General features: G+C 43.3%; 1 protein-coding gene across 1 annotated transcript in view; it reads left to right on the plus strand.

Moving 5' to 3' along the window:
* The window catches only part of TMPRSS5 (transmembrane serine protease 5), a 188,740-nt gene that overhangs the window by 138,331 nt on the left and 30,229 nt on the right, over positions 1-20,180 (plus strand). Inside the window, exon 11 of the mRNA XM_086958871.1 lies at positions 13,685-13,827. Coding sequence (XP_086814997.1) covers positions 13,685-13,827 — 143 coding nt within the window. The remainder of the gene's footprint in view (positions 1-13,684; positions 13,828-20,180) is intronic.

Genomic DNA, 20,180 nt, shown 5'->3' on the forward strand with positions numbered 1-20,180 from the left:
ATCTTCGCGAGTAAACCTGTTTAGGGTTGGTGGGGGGGCTGTTAGTGTGGTTTTGAGCACGGTCACAGATGAATGCGTCATACGGGAGGCGCGCATGGTAGGAGACTAGCTAAGCGGGTAAGACCAGGGCTGGAGGTGTCGGGAACGCGAGCAATCTGGCGTGTGTGGTGTGAAGTAATACCAACTTAAGTCCGAGATGGTGTCCGTAGTACTTGGAAGGGCGGAGACACCGTAGATGTGATCAGTGCTAGACTGAAGAAGGGGCGAGAAAGGGCAAGAGGATGTGATCGGTATGGGGAAGTTATGCGATGGAAAAAAGAACAACGGCGCGAATCGGAGATTACCTGTCCGGGACGCAGGTCCTAGGCAGTGGCCGGTGATCCAATTGAAACGGCAGGGGCCCGATCTGATCAAAGATCGGTGGAGCTTGAGTGAATCTAAACAGGAATGAACGATAAATCACTCGGGGAAGGATCTGGAGCAGCAGAGAAACGTGGTGGGGGAGGCAGGAAAGGGAAGCTTACCTTATTCTGAGTGAAGCAGCGAGGGATGATTACGACTGACTGTGTGCGTTACTGGATACTGTAGTCAGGGATACCAGGTAGTGTCAAGAAGTAAAACAACTTCCGGGAGGGGGAGGATCATGGTTACGTGTGCGCCTGGGGGAAGGGTCGAGCAGGGAGGGTGAGCCGCATTGGTTGGAGCAACAGGGAAGGGTGGGCTACAGGGGAGCAGTGTTTGTCACAAGGCAAGACAATAAAACTCTATATTCCACCAAGTGCAGAAAGTTGGAACAGGGTATGCTTGGGATTTGACAATACTAAAGATTATGAATATATCAGAACGGTAAAGGCAGCAATCAAATTATCATGTTATCAAACAAATAGCCAATCTATAAGGCAAAACACGGTTATCGCGGTAGAGCAATAAAACATTGTGTCTGAATGCATCAGAAGCAGTGGATGTAAAGGGATAATTGAAGTGTTAACCGTACAATTGTGTTAATTTGTATTGTATTGTATTGTAATTGCATTTATATAGCGCTTACTACCCCTGACGAGGCGTCGAAGAGCTTTTTCGGCGGGTAGCACTCTACTCCGAAACCCATAGAGGATTAGTGTTGAATTAGTATAGTGAAACATGCAAGTACATTTTAAGTGGTGGATAGGTTAGTCAGTTATTTGTATTTGGAATGATAGCAGAAGGATGAGGAGGACAAAGGTTTGTATTTATTTATCGCTTGATGACGCACGCTATTCAGGAAGCCTATAAAGGATTAGTGGTGAATTAATATGGTGAAACATGAGGTATTTTCAGTGGTGGATATTAGTATGTTACTTGGAGTGAGAAGGATAGCGGAGGGATAAAAGGGGAAGAAGGATTTGCATTCATATAGCACTTGTTACCCTTAATGGGTGTTGAAGCGCTTTTCTGGCGAGTATCACGCCACTCCGGAAGCCATAAAGGATTAGTGTTGAAAATTAGTATAGTATAAATATGAAGTAATTTGAGTAGTAGGTATGTTATTCAGTTATTTGAGCAGTATATTAGTATAGTTGAATATGGAATTTGAGAAGTGAACAGGTTAGTGTGTTAATTTTGATTGAAAAAGATAGTGGAGGGATAAAAGAGTGAAGGTTTTTTTTTTTAAGGTCTTAGCAGTAGGAAGAGACTTTTGGGTGAGTAAAAAGGAGTTTTGGAGTGGAGGAATCAGAGGGGAGATTTTATAAAGGTTTGTTTTAGGGGATCGGTGTAGTAAAAATAGGTGTCAGATGATGTAAGAAGGGGTAGAGCAGGAGAGAGCCTAGAAAGGGTTATTTTGGCGATCATAGTAGTGGTATGGGTTTCGGATAAATGAGAGAGTGGATGCAGAGGATATATTGATAGATGTATAGGATGAGAGATAGGGTAGTGCATTGGAAGGAGTAGTAGAAAGAAGTTTGAGATGAGACAGAAGGTTGGTCTAGAAGATATATTGAGCGAAGTATAGGCTGAGAAATAGGGTAGTGCATTTGATATGCTTTTTCAGGAGAAAGGTAACAGACACACAGATCCAGGTACATGGAAGGTACATAGATGCACAATGCTCTGTTTGTGGATGTGGATGGTGTGGGCTGGGTATTGCTAAATGAGAAAAAGGGCAGCATTTCTGGCCCTGGTCCTGGTCCTGGTCAGTCTCGAACAGGCTCAAACAGGCAACTACCCTTGTCCTCTCCGCCCTTAACAGGCTCAAACAAGCAACTACTCTTGTCCTCTCTGCCCTTAACAGGCTCAAACAGGCAACTACCCTTGTCCTCACCACCCTTAGCCTCGACGCCCGGGCTGAGATGCCCTAACCGTGGCCTTTTATAGCCCTAGTAATCAGGTGACCCTTTCAGCCAATGGGAACCCTAGCCCTAAAATCTAGAACCAATAGGAGACCAAGACCTTACAGCCAATCTTAGCCCTAGTCCAAGCACCCAATCAGTTCAAAAACCCTGATCTCTACGTCCAATAAAGGCCTTAGCCCTACCAGTAGTCCCAACCCAAGTCCAAGCAGCCAATGGTACAGGTAGCCCTAGTCCCTACTTCCAATAGAAATCCTAACCCTAGCCCTAGTCCCAACCCTACAATGATTGAATCACAGACCCAGAAACCAATAAGAATCCTCAAATACCCAACCAATGAGGACATTAACCCTAACCCAATAGAAACACCAGATACAACCACCAATCAGTGTACACATGTGCCAACCATTAGCAGACCATATAAGGTCCCAGCGACCTCAGACAAGGTTTGCTGGCAAGGGAGTTGGAAGCTGCTTATCCTGTTCAGAATCTCCTAGGAGACAGACAGGCTCAATCCACACTTTGGACTTCTGCAGGTAAAGGCTTCACTAACTCGAAATCTATCAATACTGTTTGAATAAAACTTTACTCTCCCTGCTGGCCAAAAAACGAAGTGCACAGGCCCCAGTAAATACAGTTTAAACAGCTCACAGAAGCACCCTCTGATGTAGAGTATCCCTGTTGCTGGTGGGGAGACAGGGAGGTGGCCTCACTGGCTTGTGAACACAAAATGGCAGCTGGGGGTGCACTCTTTTAACAAACAGGTCTTAGCACAGAGCAAAGGAGAAATTTGGAGGGAAAACAGATTTGTCACCAAGGAATGAGAGGGACAAACTACAGAGGTTGGACTGCAAATCCCACAATTCAACACGTTAAATGCCAGCAATCATGGGCAGGGAAAACCACAAGTTTAAAACACAAAACAGGTGATAAAATATGCAACCACGGACAGGTCAAAACTGCAATTTTAAACTGTAACAAACACATGCAATGACAGTAATCACAGAAATGGAAAATCGTTTTTTAAACAACTTTTGCTTTGGGAAGAGACAGCACTAGTCTGTCTCCTTACGACTTCCTGGACTGTGCTTGTGCAATCTGGGACACAGGAAGGCTGCAATTCACAGGATGGAGGAGAATGATTTGGGGTGCACCCAGCAAGGCCTTAAGGGGCCTGGGCAGGTGTGAGAGGAGGGCTCAGACTTGCCTGGTAGCTGAATAGCCAATGGTCTTCTGGCCTGGGGTGGGGGCTAGGGGGCTGCTTTTCCTGTTCAGAATCTCCTAGGAGACAGACAGGCTGAATCCACACTTTGGTCTTCTGCAGGTAAAGGCTTCACTAACTCGAAATCTAACAATACTTTTTGAACAGAACTTTACTCCCCCTGCTGGCCAAAAAACGAAGTGCACAGGCCCCAGTACATACAGTTTAAACAGCTCACAGAAGCACCCTCTGATGTAGAATATCCCTGTTGTTGGGGGGAGGGGGGGGGTTGGCCTCACTGGCTTGTGAACACAAAATGGTGGTTGGGGGTACACTCTTCTAGCAAACAGGTCTTAGCACAGAGCAAAGGAGAAATTTTGGAGGGAAAACAGATTCGTCACTAAGGAATGAGAGGGACAAACTATAAAGGTTGGACTGCAAATTCCACAATTTAACACGTTAAATGCAAGCAATCATGGCCAGGAAAACCACAAGTTTAAAACACAAAACAGGTGATAAAATATAAATCACAGGCAGGCCAAAACTGCAATTTTAAACTGTAACAAACACATGCAGAGGCAGTAATCACAGAAAGATAAAATCGTTTTTTTAAACAACTTTTGTTTTGGGAAGAGAAAGCATTAGTCTGTCTCCTTACCACTTCCTGGACTCTGCTTGTGCAATCTGGGACACAGGAAGGCTGCAATTCACAAGATGGAGGAGAATGATTTGGGGTGCACCCAGCAAGGCCTTAAGGGGCCTGGGCAGGTGTGAGAGGAGGGCTCTGACTTGACTGGTAGCTGAATAGCCAATGGTCTTCTGGCCAGGGGGTGGGGGCTGGGGAGCTGCTTTTCCTGTTCAGAATCTCCTAGGAGACAGACAGGCTGAATCCACACTTTGGACTTCTGCAGGTAAAGGCTTCACTAACTCGAAATCTAACAATACTGTTTAAACAGAACTTTACTCCCCCCGCTGGCCAAAAAACGAAGTGCACAGGCCCCAGTAAATACAGTTTAAACAGCTCACAGAAGCACCCTCTGATGTAGAATATCCATGTTGTTGGAGGGTGGGGGAGGCAGGGGGTAGGCCTCACTGGCGTGTGAACACAAAATGGTGGCTGGGGGTGCACTCTTTTAGCAAACAGGTCTTAGCACAGAGCAAAGGAGAAATTTTGGAGGGAAAACAGATTCGTCATTAAGGAATGAGAGGGACAAACTATAGAGGTTGGACTGCAAATTCCACAATTCAACACGTTAAATGCAAGCAATCATGGGCAGGGAAAACCACAAGTTTAAAACACAAAGGAGGTGATACAATATGCAATCACAGGCAGGTCAAAACTGTAATTTTAAACTGTAACAAACACATGCAAAGACAGTAATCACAGAAAGGGAAAATCGTTTTTTAAACAACTTTTGTTTTGGGAAGAGACAGCACTAGTCTATTTCCTTACCACTTCCTGGACTCTGCTTGTGCAATCTGGGGCACAGGTAGGCTGCAATTCACAAGATGGAGGAGAATGATTTGGGGTGCACCCAGCAAGGCCTTAAGGGGCCTGGGCAGGTGTGAGAGGAGGGCTCAGACTTGCCTGGTAGATGAATAGCCAATGGTCTTCTGGCCTGGGGGTGGGGGCTAGGGGGCTGCTTTTCCTGTTCAGAATCTCCTAGGAGACAGACAGGCTGAATCCACACTTTGGACTTCTGCAGGTAAAGGCTTCACTAACTCGAAATCTAACAATACTGTTTGAACAGAAATTTACTCCCCTCCTGGCCAAAAAACGAAGTGCAAAGGCCCCAGTAAATACAGTTTAAACAGCTCACAGAAGCACCCTCTGATGTAGAATATCCATGTTGTTGGAGGGTGGGGGAGGCAGGGGGTAGGCCTCACTGGCTTGTGAACACAAAATGGTGGCTGGGGGTGCACTCTTTTAGCAAACAGGTCTTAGCACAGAGCAAAGGAGAAATCTTGGAGGGAAAACAGATTCGTCACTAAGGAATGAGAGGGACAAACTATAAAGGTTGGACTGCAAATCCCACAATTCAACACGTTAAATGCAAGCAATCATGAGTAGGGAAAACCACAAGTTTAATACACTAAACAGGTGATAAAATATGCAATCACAGGCAGGTCAAAACTGCAATTTTAAACTGTAACAAACACACGCAAAGGCAGTAATCACAGAAATCGTTTTTTAAACAACTATTGTTTTAGGAAGAGGCAGCCCTAATATGTCTCCTTACTACTTCCTGGACTCTGCTCACTGCAATCTGGGGTACAGGAAGGCTGCAATTCACAAGATGGAAGAGAATGATTTGGGGTGCACCCAGCAAGGCCTTTTAGGGGCCTGGGCAGGTGTGAGAGGAGGGCTCAGACTTTCCTGGTAGCTGAATAGCCAATGGTCTGCTGGCCTGGGGGTGGGGGCTGGGGAGCTGCTTTTCCTGTTCAGAATATCCTAGGAGACAGACAGGCTCAATCCACACTTTGGACTTCTGCAGGTAAAGGCTTCACTAACTCGAAATCAAACAATTCTGTTTGAATAGAACTTTACTCCCCCTGTATTCTATGAAGGCAGTTCGGAGTGGTTGGTTACATTAGGAGGTAGATGAGGAAGACCACGTAGATGTATTGCTACGGGGAACAACAGTTAATTTTGTCGGAGGCAATCAAGATCAAAGGTAGAACCGAAGGCATGTACATACATTTATATGGAAAGTGTCAGGCATGTATGGCATGTCAGTTCAATACAGTAGACGACTTCAGATGGTTCTTTTCTAAGTAGTGTGACACTAGTGGTGCGGTGACGACTTTGCAATTGATACGGCTCTTGTGTTGGATAATTCTGTTCTTGATCATCTGGGTAGTCTGACCTACATAGGTCAAATTGCAGGGACATCGGATGGCGTTGACAATGTTCTGTGATCTGCAGTTAGTGTGATATCTCGGTTTGTATGTTCTGTCATTGAATTTGAAATCCTTGGTGTTTGTAGTGAGGTTGCATACACTGCAGTTTTGGCATTTATAATGTCCGATGACGGGCGAGAGTCCCTGGGATGCAGTGATGGTGTGTTTATCTGCTGATTTCTCTGGCCAAGTGATGGCGTGTACCAGATGTGAGGCTAGGTTATCGCCACGTTGGTATGAGAAGTGGTGGTTCCTTGAAAGGTTCGAAGGGGAGTAGTACTGTCCAGTTTTTCTTTATGATCTTGGAAACTTGATTGCTGCATGGGCTGAATTTGGAGACAAAAGGAATTCTCTTCATGGGTTTTTTTGGTTGGGGAGTCAGGAGATGTTGTCGGTGGCAATACCATGCCCTTTTACGTGCTCTAGAGACAAGGTGTTTTGGATATCCTCTGATAATTAATTTGTTGATGAGAATATCAGATTCACGAAAATAATCCCTGCGCCATTTACAATTTCTTCTGATGCGTAAAAACAGGCCGTAGGGGAGGCCATCTCTCAGTCCTCGTGGATGATAGCTAGAGTATTGTAAGAGGGTGTTTCTTTCTGTTGGTTTGCGAAATAGGCATGTGCCTAATTTGCCATCTTCTACATGTATGGTAACATTCAAGAAGGGGAGATTATTGTTTTTGCAGTCGCTGGTAAATTTTAGGTGGCTCTGAGAATGATTGAGCCAATCAATGAAGGGATTGAGACTTTCTCTTGTTCCGTTCCGGAGGAAGAATGTCGTCGATGTAGCGACGCCAGAGATTGATGTTGTCCAGGAGGGGTTGTTGGTGGTAGGGATGTGTGTTATTTCCATGTTGTGTACAAAAAGAATGGCAAAATTTGGGGCAAAACATGCGCCCATGGAGACCCCTTTGACTTGTAGGTAGAGGGTATCACATAAAGAAAGTAGTTATTCTCAAGGACGACCTGTAAAAGATCCATGATCAAGTCAGTTGGGATGAGGGTGGGTTGGGGTCTTGTTAAGAGGAGGGATTTGATTACTTCAAGGCCTTCGCTGTGCGGAATGTTAGTATATAATGATTCTATGTCCAAACCGACCATCAGGTGTGTCTCTGTGTTAAAGGGTCTGTCCTCGATGGTGTTGATCAGATCCATGGTATCCCGGATGAATGTATCTGTGGTGGGCACGAACTCCTTAATGATAGCATCGATATATTTACCAAGCGGATCCAGAATGGACCCACACCCAGACACAATGGGGCGGCCTGGCGGGTTGATGTTGTCTTTGTGGATTTTAGGGAATACGTACAATACATTGGTCCGTGGGTGTAAATTGTTAAGGAAATTGTATTCCTTTTGTGATATGATGTTAATGGCTTTGGCTTGACCAGTGACATGTTGTATCTTATTCCTGATGTCTGGAAGGGGGTCTTTGGCAAGGGGTCGGTAATGGTTAGAGTTGTTAAGCTGGTGTTTGATCTCCTGATCATATTTGTCAATTCCCATGACTACTATTCTGCCACTCTTGTCTGCAGGCTTTATTATGATATTGGGATTGTTTTTCAGAGTTAGTAAGGCTTGTTTCTCCACAAGAGATATGTTGTAGGGTACGTATTGGAATTGTGTTTTGAGGTCTGCAATGTCCTGCATGACCAAGCGTTCGAAGGCCTAGATTTCAAGGGGCATGGTGGAAGAGTGAGGGATGAAGGTGGAAAGTGGATGGAACCGATGTGTGAAAGGTTGAGTTGACTCGGGTTCATCGGCAAAATAGTTGTTTAAGTCTTATGTCGTATTCGCCGGAAGAAAATCAGTATACTGGATTGGAGTTCCAGGAAGTTGATTTGTGACGTGGGGACAAAGCTGAGGCCACGTGAAAGGATTTGCGTCTCTTCATGGGTCAGAATATGGTCATAGAGATTGAAGATGAGTATTGACTTAGTATCAAGGGAAGGTGAAGTTTGCATTGTATGGTTGGCTGAATTGCTGCCTCCAGTGTTCATAGTCGACCAAGATACAGACATGAATGTCTCTAATTGTGTCCTTCCTACCAATACATGTCTGTTACTCTTTATCCTTTGATATTTACATGCCTTTTGACTCTGAAGTCATCTACTGTATTGAACTGACATGCCATATATGCCTGACGTTTTACGTATAATTGTATATACATGCCTTCGGTTCCACCTTTGATCTTGATTGCCTCAGACTAAATTAACTGTTGTTCCCCGTAGCAATACATCTACGTGGTCTTCCTCATCTACCTCCTAATGTAACCACCACTCCGAACTGCCTTCATACAATACAATTAACACAATTGTATGGTTAACACTTAAATCATCCCTTTACATCCACCGCTTCTGATGCATTCAGACACAAACAATGTTTTATTGCTGTACCGCGATAACCGTGTTTCGCCTTATAGATTGGCTATTTGTTTAATAACATTGATTGCTGCCATTACCATTCTGATATGTTCGTAATGTTTAGTATTGTCAAATCCAGAGCATACTCTGTTCCAACTTTCTGCACTCGGTGGAATATAGTGCTTTATTGACTTGCCTTGGGACAAACACTGCTCCCCTGTAGCCCACCCTTCCCTGTTGCTCCAACCAATGCGGCTCACCCTCCCTGCTCGGCCCGTCCCCCCAGGCGCACACGTGACCATGACAGTCCCCCTCCTGGACGTTTTTTTACTACCTGGTATCCCTGACTACGGTATCCAGTCACGCATGCAGTCAGTCGTAATCATTCCTCGCTGCTTCACTCAGTGTAAGGTAAGCTTCCCTTTCCAGCCCCCCACCCTGTTTCTCTGCCGCTCCAGATCCTTCCCAGAGTGATTTATTGTTCATTCCTGTTTAGATTCACTCAATCTCCACCGATCTTTGATCAGATCAGGCCCCCGCCGTTTCAATCAGATCACCGGCCACTGCCTAGACAGACCGTCCCGGGCAGGTAATCTCCGATCCGCGCCCTTGTTCTTTTGTTCCATCGTGTACCTTCCCCATACCGATCACGTCCTCTTGCCCTTTCTCGCCCCCTCTTCAGCTAGCACTGATCACATCTACGGTGTCTCCACCCTTCCAAGTACTATGGACACCATCTCAGACTTAAATAGGTATTACTTCACACCACTCATGCCAGATTGCCTGCGTTCCCGACACCTCCAGCCCTGGTCTTACCCGCTTAGCTAGTTACCGACCATGCGTGCCTCCCATATGACGCATTCATCTGTGACCGTGCTCAAAACCACACTAACATCCCCAACCCTGACCAGGTTTACTTGCGCAGATTTGGAATCATATGTACTTCTCTCAATTAGACGGCTGCCGCTTCTCCTCGAATGATCCTCATTTTCCACTGGCTCCACACTGACAGACCAGACCCCCGCCCCCCACCCCTCCTTGCTGACTCTACACTGGTAGACCTTTTTGCCAGCTCCACACAGATAGTCCGCCCCCCCTTACATTCGAGCCTCCCTTGCCCCGCTTTTCACAGCCAACCACCCTACCTTGCACGCCCTCCTCCCTATACCCAAGCGCAAGCATCTTCCCTCTTCCCTCCACTCCTTACCTTCTTTTCTCCTTCCTTGTACTGCACCGTTCCCCATTTGCAACCCAGTCCTGAAGATGATCCCAACTAAAGAGGATTGAAATGTTGTCGACCGTTCAGCGCAATCGAAGGCGCAGCCCCCAGTGTGGTTCATCCATATTAAATTCGACTCAACTGAGAACTTTTGCTTAACCATTAAATTGGAGCCACATTGTTTTCCTTTATTCACTGTATATATACAAGTACCATTCACTATGCGCCATATATGCTGACCACAATTGTCACTTGCGTCGCCACCTTTTATGTCACTTGCACACGTTGAGCACCAAGTACAATTCGGGTTGTGTTTGTTATTTATCCACCTACAGTGCTGTTACAACTGTAAATTGCCTAACTTTTTCGGTTTATTACATGATGCCATGAGCAGATTTGAAAAAACTTATTGAGTCTCCTTATTTCTGTTCTCATAATGCTTCATGCATATGTGTTTATTTGCCTTTTCAATAATACCAGTTGGGATATTGTTTGTTTATTCTGATTACCTACCCCAATCCCAATGCGGTTGACGGGTCATACTCCTGTAGTACTTTACAACATCATTTACAACGCAGCGTTAGGCAGCGTTAAGCCACTTAACGTGGCTTAACGCTGCCCTGTTAGTAAGTTCCCTTTCACGGTATACTTAGGGTGAAAGGGGTGGGCAATGGGTGTTGCTGTGGGTGTTCCACCACAACACCCATTGATTTTGATGCTGCCCCATATTTACAAGGGTGGCGTAAATGTAGGGCACCGTCAAAATTAAGACCAGGGAAAATCTATTCTTACCCTCGTGAAATTAGGAGAAATGTTTAATTTTTCCTAGTTTTTGCTGTTTCTATGTGTGCTGCGTTGTACAGTACACATGGAGACAGCAAAACACCAATGATTGTTTATGTGCAGGAAGTTCTCCTTTCTTGCACCTAAAAAATAATTTAAAAAAATATATGTTTTGCAACTTTTATGTCTGCTGCATTGAGCAGCACACATAGAAGTTACAAAACGCCATTTGAAGATTGTTTATGTGCAGGAAGGGACATGTTTCTGCACATAAACTATCTTCCCTGCAACGCAGAGACCCTGGCACTATGTTGCAAGGGTGCCTGCATTGGCGCTAGGCAGCTAAATTTAGCGCGACCACAGGGGGAAGCGCAGAGCTTCCCCATATTCTTTAAATTTGGTGCAGGCGTGCATTTCTAAAGTGACGGACCGTGTCATTAGCCTTCTTGGCTTAATGACACTCTTCACCAGTTTTCTAGTAATCATGACCCTCTTTTTTTAAAAAAAGCTGCATTGAGACTGAGAAATATCTGTGATCTGTGAACCTTTGTGGATGGATTTTAGCGGGGGTTTTATGGTACTCTGCATGTTTTTTTGGTATGTATTTAAATGTCTTAAATGTATTTTTACTTTTGGATTCTATGGTTTATTTAATTTGTTTAATTTGTCTTTCTTTTATGGTTTATACAAAAACTGAATAAAGCTTGCTGATGATGATGAGCAGCAAGATTGTGTCCTTTTATTCTAACTAACGTTTTTCGAGATTGTAGGTATTTAACTATTTGTAAAGTGTGAACTTAGCTAGGAAGCAGCAGAGTGTCCAATGAGGATGAATAGAAAGGATGCTGGATGATTATTTTTTGTATAGGGATGTGTTTTTATCGTGTCTTTGAATTACAGGAGCGACACAGTAGTTCTTCTGATGTATTGTCTGTTTTCTTCTTTCCTGTATCTTTTGGTCTACGGTCTGGCAAAGTCCTGGCTCCTGGTATTCTACGGCTGTGGTTGGATCTTGGCAGGAATGTGGGATGTTATTTCAGATGGCCTTGTACGTGATGCAACAATTCTGAAGGTCAGGGTGGAATAGTGTGGTTCCTTCAGTTTCTGGGTTATTTGGTCAAATTTAAACAGCCCCTTCATGACATCTGCTTCTAGATTGCCTTTCAGTGGTGCTGTTGTGGTATCTGGGAGTCCATGGAACAAACCATTGCCTACATTCAAGTGGAAGGGAATCAGTGCTTGTATGGTTGCTATGAAGATATTATCTTAGAGAAAGGGTTTCTCCTTTACTTCCTTCTTTTGTCCTTTCCAGAAACAGATCCCTTCCTGCCTTTTCGCCATCCACAACTGGATGGCTACTTGCTTTCTAAAAATAAACTCTAGTAAGACTGAGTTTCTAGCTTTAGAATTTGTTCCTCCCTCTCATATTGTGTTTTGTTCCTCTCTCATAATCTTGAATGTATCTCCGATTCTCCCTTTAATGTAGTACATCAGATTGCTGCTGTCACCAATCTTTTTATTATCAGCTATTCAACATTTGAAAATCAAACAGTTAAATCATTTTTCCTCCTTAAACCTGTACCTTTAACTCGTCACTTTAATTATTGCTTTTCACTGTATGTGGGTCTGCCAAAAGACCTCACCACTTACCTGAAGGCTCCAGAGAATGCTTGTATTTACCTCCATTTTTTCATCTCCAACTCTCCAACTCTCGCTCTCCTACATCCTTAAACTTGCACCAGCTACACTTGATCTCTGTCGCCCTATACTGCAAACTTCATTTTCATGTATTATATTTAAATTCTGTCATTCTCTCATATCTCCTACCCAATTTCCTTGATCTCCCCCCATGTCTACAGTCATTCTCTGTGGTCTGCCTCAGCTTCATTGCTCTCCTCCCCCAGGTCTCCCTGCCCCCCCTTGGTCTTCTGCTCTGGTCCTTCTGCTGTGGAACTAACTCCCCCACACAGTTAGATCTGCATGCACTATAATGTTGTGTGAAACTTTGGTGAAGAACCTCTCCTATCTACCAGCTCCAATTCTTGACTAGTACTGTCACGGGACTATAACCCAACTTGTATTCAGTTGTTCTGCACAAATATGCCTTGTATAGTACTCTGCATAAAAGTGTTGGAATAATTTCAATTAATATTTTACTTGTATATGAGGTTAGTTCTGAAAATGAATCCAAAGGATGTTGCATTGTTTGTCAGCTGGATCATGAAGTCCGCTACGTTCATGTTGGAGAGCCACGCTTGAACTTTTAATTTATTTAGTGCAGTAATTGAACAAGAGGAATTCAGGTTTTGCTGGATTGAGCTTCATGCAGGTATTTTGCATCCACGTCTGAATTAGTTTGAGATTGTCATTCATTTGCTGCGTGTCATTGTGGAGGCAACCTTGAGGTACAGTGGGTGTGGTCTGCATATATGCGTTATACTTCACATTATCAGTAAATATTGATCTGAAGGTTTCTATGTAGACACTGGAGATAGGAGAGATGGTTAAGCCTTGTGGAAATCTGCAGGAGACAGGAAGTTTCTGAGAACTTGTGATTAGTTTTAGTATGAAATGGTAGTGGTTTGCAAATTTGGAGATGGGGAGATATTAAAATCCCTTGATAGTTATCCAGCTGTGTCTTCCTCACCCCACTGTGAACTCTGTACATTTGCATAAAGCATGCAACATAAAACAGTCATTAAACTATTAACTGGGTTGGTGTCGGGGTCTGGGGGGGGGGCGGGTGCCATATAGTTATAAAGGCTTAGAAGATGTAGTATGTTGTGAGTCATTTTTACTATATTACAAGACGCTTATGATCACATAGACAGAACTTTTGGAAGCAATGTAAGTCAGTTTTCCATCTTTTTCTGTGTATTTGCAGTTCATGCACCAGAGACATTAAAAGAAGCACCAGTACCCCTCATCAGCACCAAGAGATGCAACAGCTCCTGCATGTACGATGGAGAGATCACTTCGAGAATGCTCTGTGCTGGTTATCTAGATGGGAGAATAGATGCTTGCCAGGTAACTCGTGAAACAGGTTGGCAAAAACTGAAAGAAATTACACAAAGAAAAAGATGCAAATGCAATAAAAACACTGAATATTCAGTTCAAATTCAGACTTTTTCTAAGTGTTCCTACATTTTGTAGACAATGAAATTTAGACACTGAGTTAAACATTAATATTTCTACAAATTCATGGTTTGTTCAAGAGGGGTAGATAGAAATAAACTCCTGTCTACTGGTTCAACATCTAACTATCTAGCCATGTAATTCTGAGTCAGGCTCAATCTCTTTAACTCTAGGATACCCACAGGTGTTGCAGTTGTATTTGTTAATACAATGTTGTGTAACAATGCTGGTAAATACATAAGACAAAATTAAACTTAGGAACATTTTAAACCACGTCAATATTCAAGACGTATGCCAATGAACTCAAAGCAGACAATCAAGATACAGCTAAAACTTCATCAAACAATCAGACCAAAAAGCAGAACAAGTACTTTCCTTTTTAGCCTACTCCATCCCTGAGTAGCTTTCTTCCTGATTTGGTGCTTCACCAACTTCGGTGTTACTTATGCCCATACCCGCATCCAATGATTCTCAAATGATTGGTTTGGCATGCATTTTCCAACTGTATAAAATGTGTTCTGTATGATAAAATGAGCAAACACACTGATAACCTGCCGGTAATAGTTTTACATTGAGTTCCACTGCTCCACGTCACAAGGCTTATTGCACCTGTATTGTAATAAATAAAAGAACATCAACCAATTTGGGGTCATGAGCATGTGACACAACAATATCTCTCCGACGGTCCTGGATAATACTGGACAGTCCTTTTCAGTTTGTTAATATTCCTTAGAGAAGTGTGGCTCACTGGTTAGAGCAGGCAGACCCTGAAGCAGAGGTCAGACCCGGGACCAGGGTTCAATTCCCGACGCGGCAGGGTCTTGAGCTCAAATGTCCATGGACTCGATAATTCTCGCTTCGGTGCCTGACCTAATCATGGGTTCACACTCTGCAACTCTGGGCATTAAGCTTGCTTAATCTCCACAACGGCCCCCCAGCGGCGGGATGCCTGGCTTTCACCTTGGGGATGCCCTGTAGGGGCTATCTCACAGGGAAAAGCCAGGACGGGTTCCCAAGGCAAGCGCGGAGATACCCCTTCGGGGGTCGATTCAGGCGCTATATAAGAAACATAATAATAATAATTGCTAGCCATACCAATTTACTTACCACAGGCATAGAAGGCTTTCTACCCCTATACCGTGGACCAAAACCCAAAAACACTGACATTGACATTTCTCATGAAGAGTCTGCATGATCAAGGCAAACTTCACAGTTTTTGAAATAGAAATCCTATCTATTGCCTAATACTGAACCAGAAAAAGAAATGGTAGAATAATCTCTTAGTCATCATTATCGTCATCAAAATACATGTAGTAAGAAATATTCCATCACCAAACAATTAACAATGCATTATGGTATAAATATAGAAAAAATCCAGCATAATACATAGCTAAAATATAAAAACAGGCATAAAACAAAACACAAATCTGAACTGAAAATACAGCCTGTAATCCACTAACCAACTAGATTTCACAGTTCAACCATTTCAAGTAGTTGGGTATTTGAACAAAGTTTTTTTTCCTTTCATATTTTATAAACAGACTTTTTTTTTCCTCTATGGTCTCACTATGTAATTTTCAATACTGTGGTGGGTTTTGTATGTCTGTACATTTAAAAACAATAACACTTTTGTTCTAACTCCAATCCTGAATTGTAATATTCATTAATGGTTTTATCAATGGCGGGTTTACCTCGTCTTACAATGGACAAGTTGCAGTATAAGTAGTGGCAAAATTCTGAATTTGAATTGAAGATACCTTACATAAGGGGAATAACAAACTCACAGCTTTTTTTATACTTCTGTATATTTAATGTCGAGATTTGTGGGACGCAATGAGGTATGTAAGATGGAGACTTATTTTATCCAATTAGCCACTTTTCATATAGCCCATGGTTGCCCAAATATAACAAGATGTTTTGTTTAACTTGGGATATCCAAGGGAAGAGCGGAATGATGGATTTTCAAATATAAAAAAAAAACAAATAATGCTTTGGGGAAATCTTTTGCAGATCCAATGGACCAACTTCAGGTCCACAGTAACACTTGTTAATAAGCATCCACATCAATGAAATCCTACCCCATCCATATGTCTCAAGTGCTTCAAAGGCATTATGCATACATTTGGTATCTCATATTGCACTAGCAGCTGTTTTGCTTCCACTGGCCTCTACTGGGGCAGGCAGAGTTTTTTTTGGCCCAATTTCCTACTAGAGGCCTACAAGATAAATTTAAGCTGACCAAAATACCTCTGCTTTTCTTTACCTGTAAATGTAACAACCCTTTTTCTCAGAAAAGAATGCTCTAACAGTGAATATAAAACATCTAACTTTTCTTGATTTAATAAGAATGGCTGCCTAGGGGAATTCTAATTTCCCTCCACTATCTTGCCTGCATTGGCTTTAAGTTTTGTAGATGGTAATATACTTGAAAAGAGTGAAGGGCATTATATAGGAAAGGTTCCTGTCCTTTACAATTGATGTGCCACCTATAAATAGTATTCACAGTATTTCAGCATTGTCTTCCATTCTCCAATCTGCTCTATATTTATGTATAGAGTTATCAGGCAACCCTGGCCGATTCACTTATTAACAAGGAAAGGGTCAGTCATCAGTTTTTTTAGCCATCTGGCCAAATAGAACTGCCGCCCATTATTCATATATACTGCAGATATTTCCTATACCAGGCCTTGCAGAATGTTACATCTATCCCAGGAAGGGTATGACAGGAGTAAATGTACATTATCAACTGCTGCACTGAGGTTTTGCAATGTTAAAAAATATTTTCCCCTCAAAGTAACATTTCTTTCTGAAGCAGTACAGACATAGACCCTGTTCCATTACTAAGCATTTGTCAGAAGCCTGCCTAGCAGTTCAAAATGTTATTATCCACCAAATTTTTGGGTTGATTATTGCACACAAGGAAGATTCCCATTGTGATGGCTAGCGAACCAGAAATGCCACACGTAAATTACAGGGAGCCATGAAGAAAATGGCAAAGGCATGTGCAAACATTGATGAACAAAATAAGGTACCTGAAGATGTCTAGTAAGTAAGCAAATGAAAAATTATTAGGGCAACAGGTCCGTATTTCAAATATGCAATAGAAGCTGGATAGTTTTGACAACAAAGAAGAAGCAACCCTAAAGTTATAGGCTTTCAGAGGGGACCGAGGTCCCAGATATCTTCTAATCCATTTTTCCTAACTTAAATGACAAGACTGGGATTGATAGATCCAGCTCACTCATAGATTTCCTCTTAGACTGACACAGAGACAAGTAGAATCTGGCTCTAACCCTAGGGTGATTCTTGTGTTTTTTGTGAATTTCTTGCTCTGACAAAATGTCTATGAGAGAGCAAGACCAGAAAAGAAAGTTAGTGTTGAGAACAGTTTTTTCTGTTAGACAAGAATACTGTCATACTACAGGAGAAAGACATTGGTGACTAAGGGCCTCATTTACAATATTTTGACACACGGCAGTGCAGCAAGCCTTCCTGCTGCACTACTGTGCGTCAAAATAAAGGGCAGGAATTTGCTGTATCTACCAGATATGGCGCATTCCTGTCCTCCCTGCACCGGCGCAAAAACAGCAGCCGTGCGCCAGTGCAGACACTCTTGCGTCATTTTGCAATGGTGCCTGCTTTGAGGGGATGATTGTTTTTTTGCAGGAAGGAGCACCTTCCTGCACAAAAACAATCATTAAATGCATTTCCCTCTTTCTATGTGTGTTGCAGAATGCAGCTCACATCGAAGGAGAAAAGAAAATGAGGAGAAATAAAAGTATTTCTCCTTGTTGCGCCTCCTCATTCCACCCTTGAGGAGGCATAGGATTGGGATGCATTCCCAGGTTTACAAAATGTTGTAAATCAGGGAATGCGTCAAGCTCCATGGATGTTGCATGGGAACATCCACATCAACACCCATGGAACGCCCCTTTCACACATTTTGCACGAAAGGGAAACATATTTACAAGTTCATAAAAATTCACGCAAGGTGACTTTGCATGGCCTTGTAAATATGGGGAAGCACAGTGCATTGCTGGTGCATCAATAAAAGTGATGCACCAGTGGCACAATTGGCTTGTAAATAAGCGCCCTAGTCCATTGATCAACCCTTGGCTAGCATCTGCTTGCTTGAAAGTTATGAAATACTTTAAAACCGTTATATTCGCATCGGGTATTAAAGCTCAGTCTTTCTTTGACTCCCTCGTATCAAGAATATTTCGGAGGATAGAAGGGATATCATTTTTCATCTTCGTTTAGATTTCTGATGTTGACAATAATCATACTCTCACGTTTTTCCCAAACACTCTTTTCTTTTTTGTGAACTTCAGATTTGGTGTGGTCTCCCCTCATTATCTTCTTGATTTCCCTGTTTGTTCTTTTCTTATAAGCATGAGCAGGAGACTCATGGATGCCTCGGAGCCCCCTCAAGCCCCATCTCAGTCCAATGTGTCTGTCCAACCCCAGCACTCTTTCACTTCTGATGGATGGCTCTAGCACTTTAGGTATGCACTCGGGCCTGCAGGTGTGGATAGAGTGGGGAGAGATGGGGACGGGTTTTTTATCTCTTGTTGATGCGGGGAGGCGTGGCTTCATTGGGGGAACAAGCTTTATCTGAGGAAAAAATGGAAATGGAACATTTTCAACTCTGGGCTTGATTCAGTCTGGGAAGAAGAAATGTAATTGGTGTTGGAACCAGAAAATTGATCTCTGATTGTAAAATTTAAATTTTATCCCTGAAGGTTAGCGGGCTCAATGATGGAAAAAAGGAGCTATCTCAAGAACTGAAAGTATTTAAATGTGATGTGCTTTGTCTGCAGGAAACTTCTCTAGGGGATTCAAAATGTAGCTGGTTTGAGAATTTGGGTTTTAACTTAGGTGTAAGTTCTTTGTAACAGACTGCAGATAGAGGGGTAGTAATTGTATTGAACCCATCATGTTTAACATGCACTAGAAAATTCCCAGACAGAACGGGAAGATGGCATTGGTCGAATGTATTGTATTGTATTGTATTGTTATTTGTATAGCGCGATTGCTGCCCACTGGGCGTCCAAGCGCTGAAGCATGGAGACAGAACTAGGAGTAACAGAGAGATTTAGGATTCAGTGGACCTAGCAAACAGGTAGGTTTTCAATTGTTTGCGGAAGGAGAGTAGGTTTGTATTAGTCCGGAGTTGAAGGGGGAGTGAGTTCCACATCCTGGAAGCATTTAAGGAGAACATCCTTCCTCCGGTCCTGGCTCTCCTTACTCTGGGTACCACGGCCAGGAAGGCCTCCGTGGACCTGAGGTTTCTCTTAGGGTAGTATTGAGTAACTAGCTTGTCAATGATAGCTGGACCTGACTTCCAGAAAGCCCGGTGGGCAATACATAATGCCTTGAATGCCACTCTCTGTCTCACTGGGAGCCAGTGTAGGCTGTTCAATGCTGGTTTGGCTGACTGCATCCGTGGAATCTGTAGTAGGGTGCGGGCTGCGCAGTTCTGCACCACCTGTAGCTTTCGCAGGGTCATCTCGGGGGCTCCAACTTACAGGGAAACATTCCAAAATTGGCTGGCCTGGGGGGGGGAAGGTACTCAGAAGAGTAAGATTGAGTGTTTCTGAATTGTTGGCTACTGTCGGGAAGGAGGAGTAAATCTGAGTGACTTTGTTATGGAAAAAGTCTGCGAGTTCGTTACATTGTTCTAGTGTTTTCGTCACAGGGGGAGCAGTGTTCACATTAATACATTTTTTTACTAAATGGAAAATTTCCTTAGGTTTTGAATTGGCTGCCATTATTTTGTCTGCAAAGTAGGAGGCCTGGGCCATCCTAACCCCTTTTCTGTAGGCCTTGATTGCCTCTTTGTATTGGGATTTATTTTCAGGAAGAGAGTCAAGTCGCCACGCTCTCTCTTTTTTCCTGCAGAGGCGTTTTTGGTCTCTCAGGGTGTCTGAGAACCAGGGCGCGGATTTATGCAGCCTCTTAGGTAGGGATTTCCGTAGAGGGAGGATCGTGTCCAATGAGCCCCAGATCCAACCCTCGTAATTTTTGTTTGCTTGGTTGGGATCTGTACAGGGTAGTGGGCGAGAGCATTCTAGGTTGGTTATCCATAGCTCTATAGGAAGTTTTTTCCAGTTTCTCTTAGTTACGGGTTTGGGAATCGGTAGGGGAGACTTGCCAGTGAACCAGGTAAGTGGGACTAGGAAGTGGTCCGACCATGGGAGGCGAGTGGGTTGCCCCACCATTAACTCAGCGCAGTTGCTAAAAAT

This window comes from Lissotriton vulgaris, chromosome 2_1, assembly GCF_964263255.1.
Source record: "Lissotriton vulgaris chromosome 2_1, aLisVul1.2, whole genome shotgun sequence".
Classification (NCBI taxonomy): Eukaryota; Metazoa; Chordata; class Amphibia; order Caudata; family Salamandridae; genus Lissotriton; species Lissotriton vulgaris.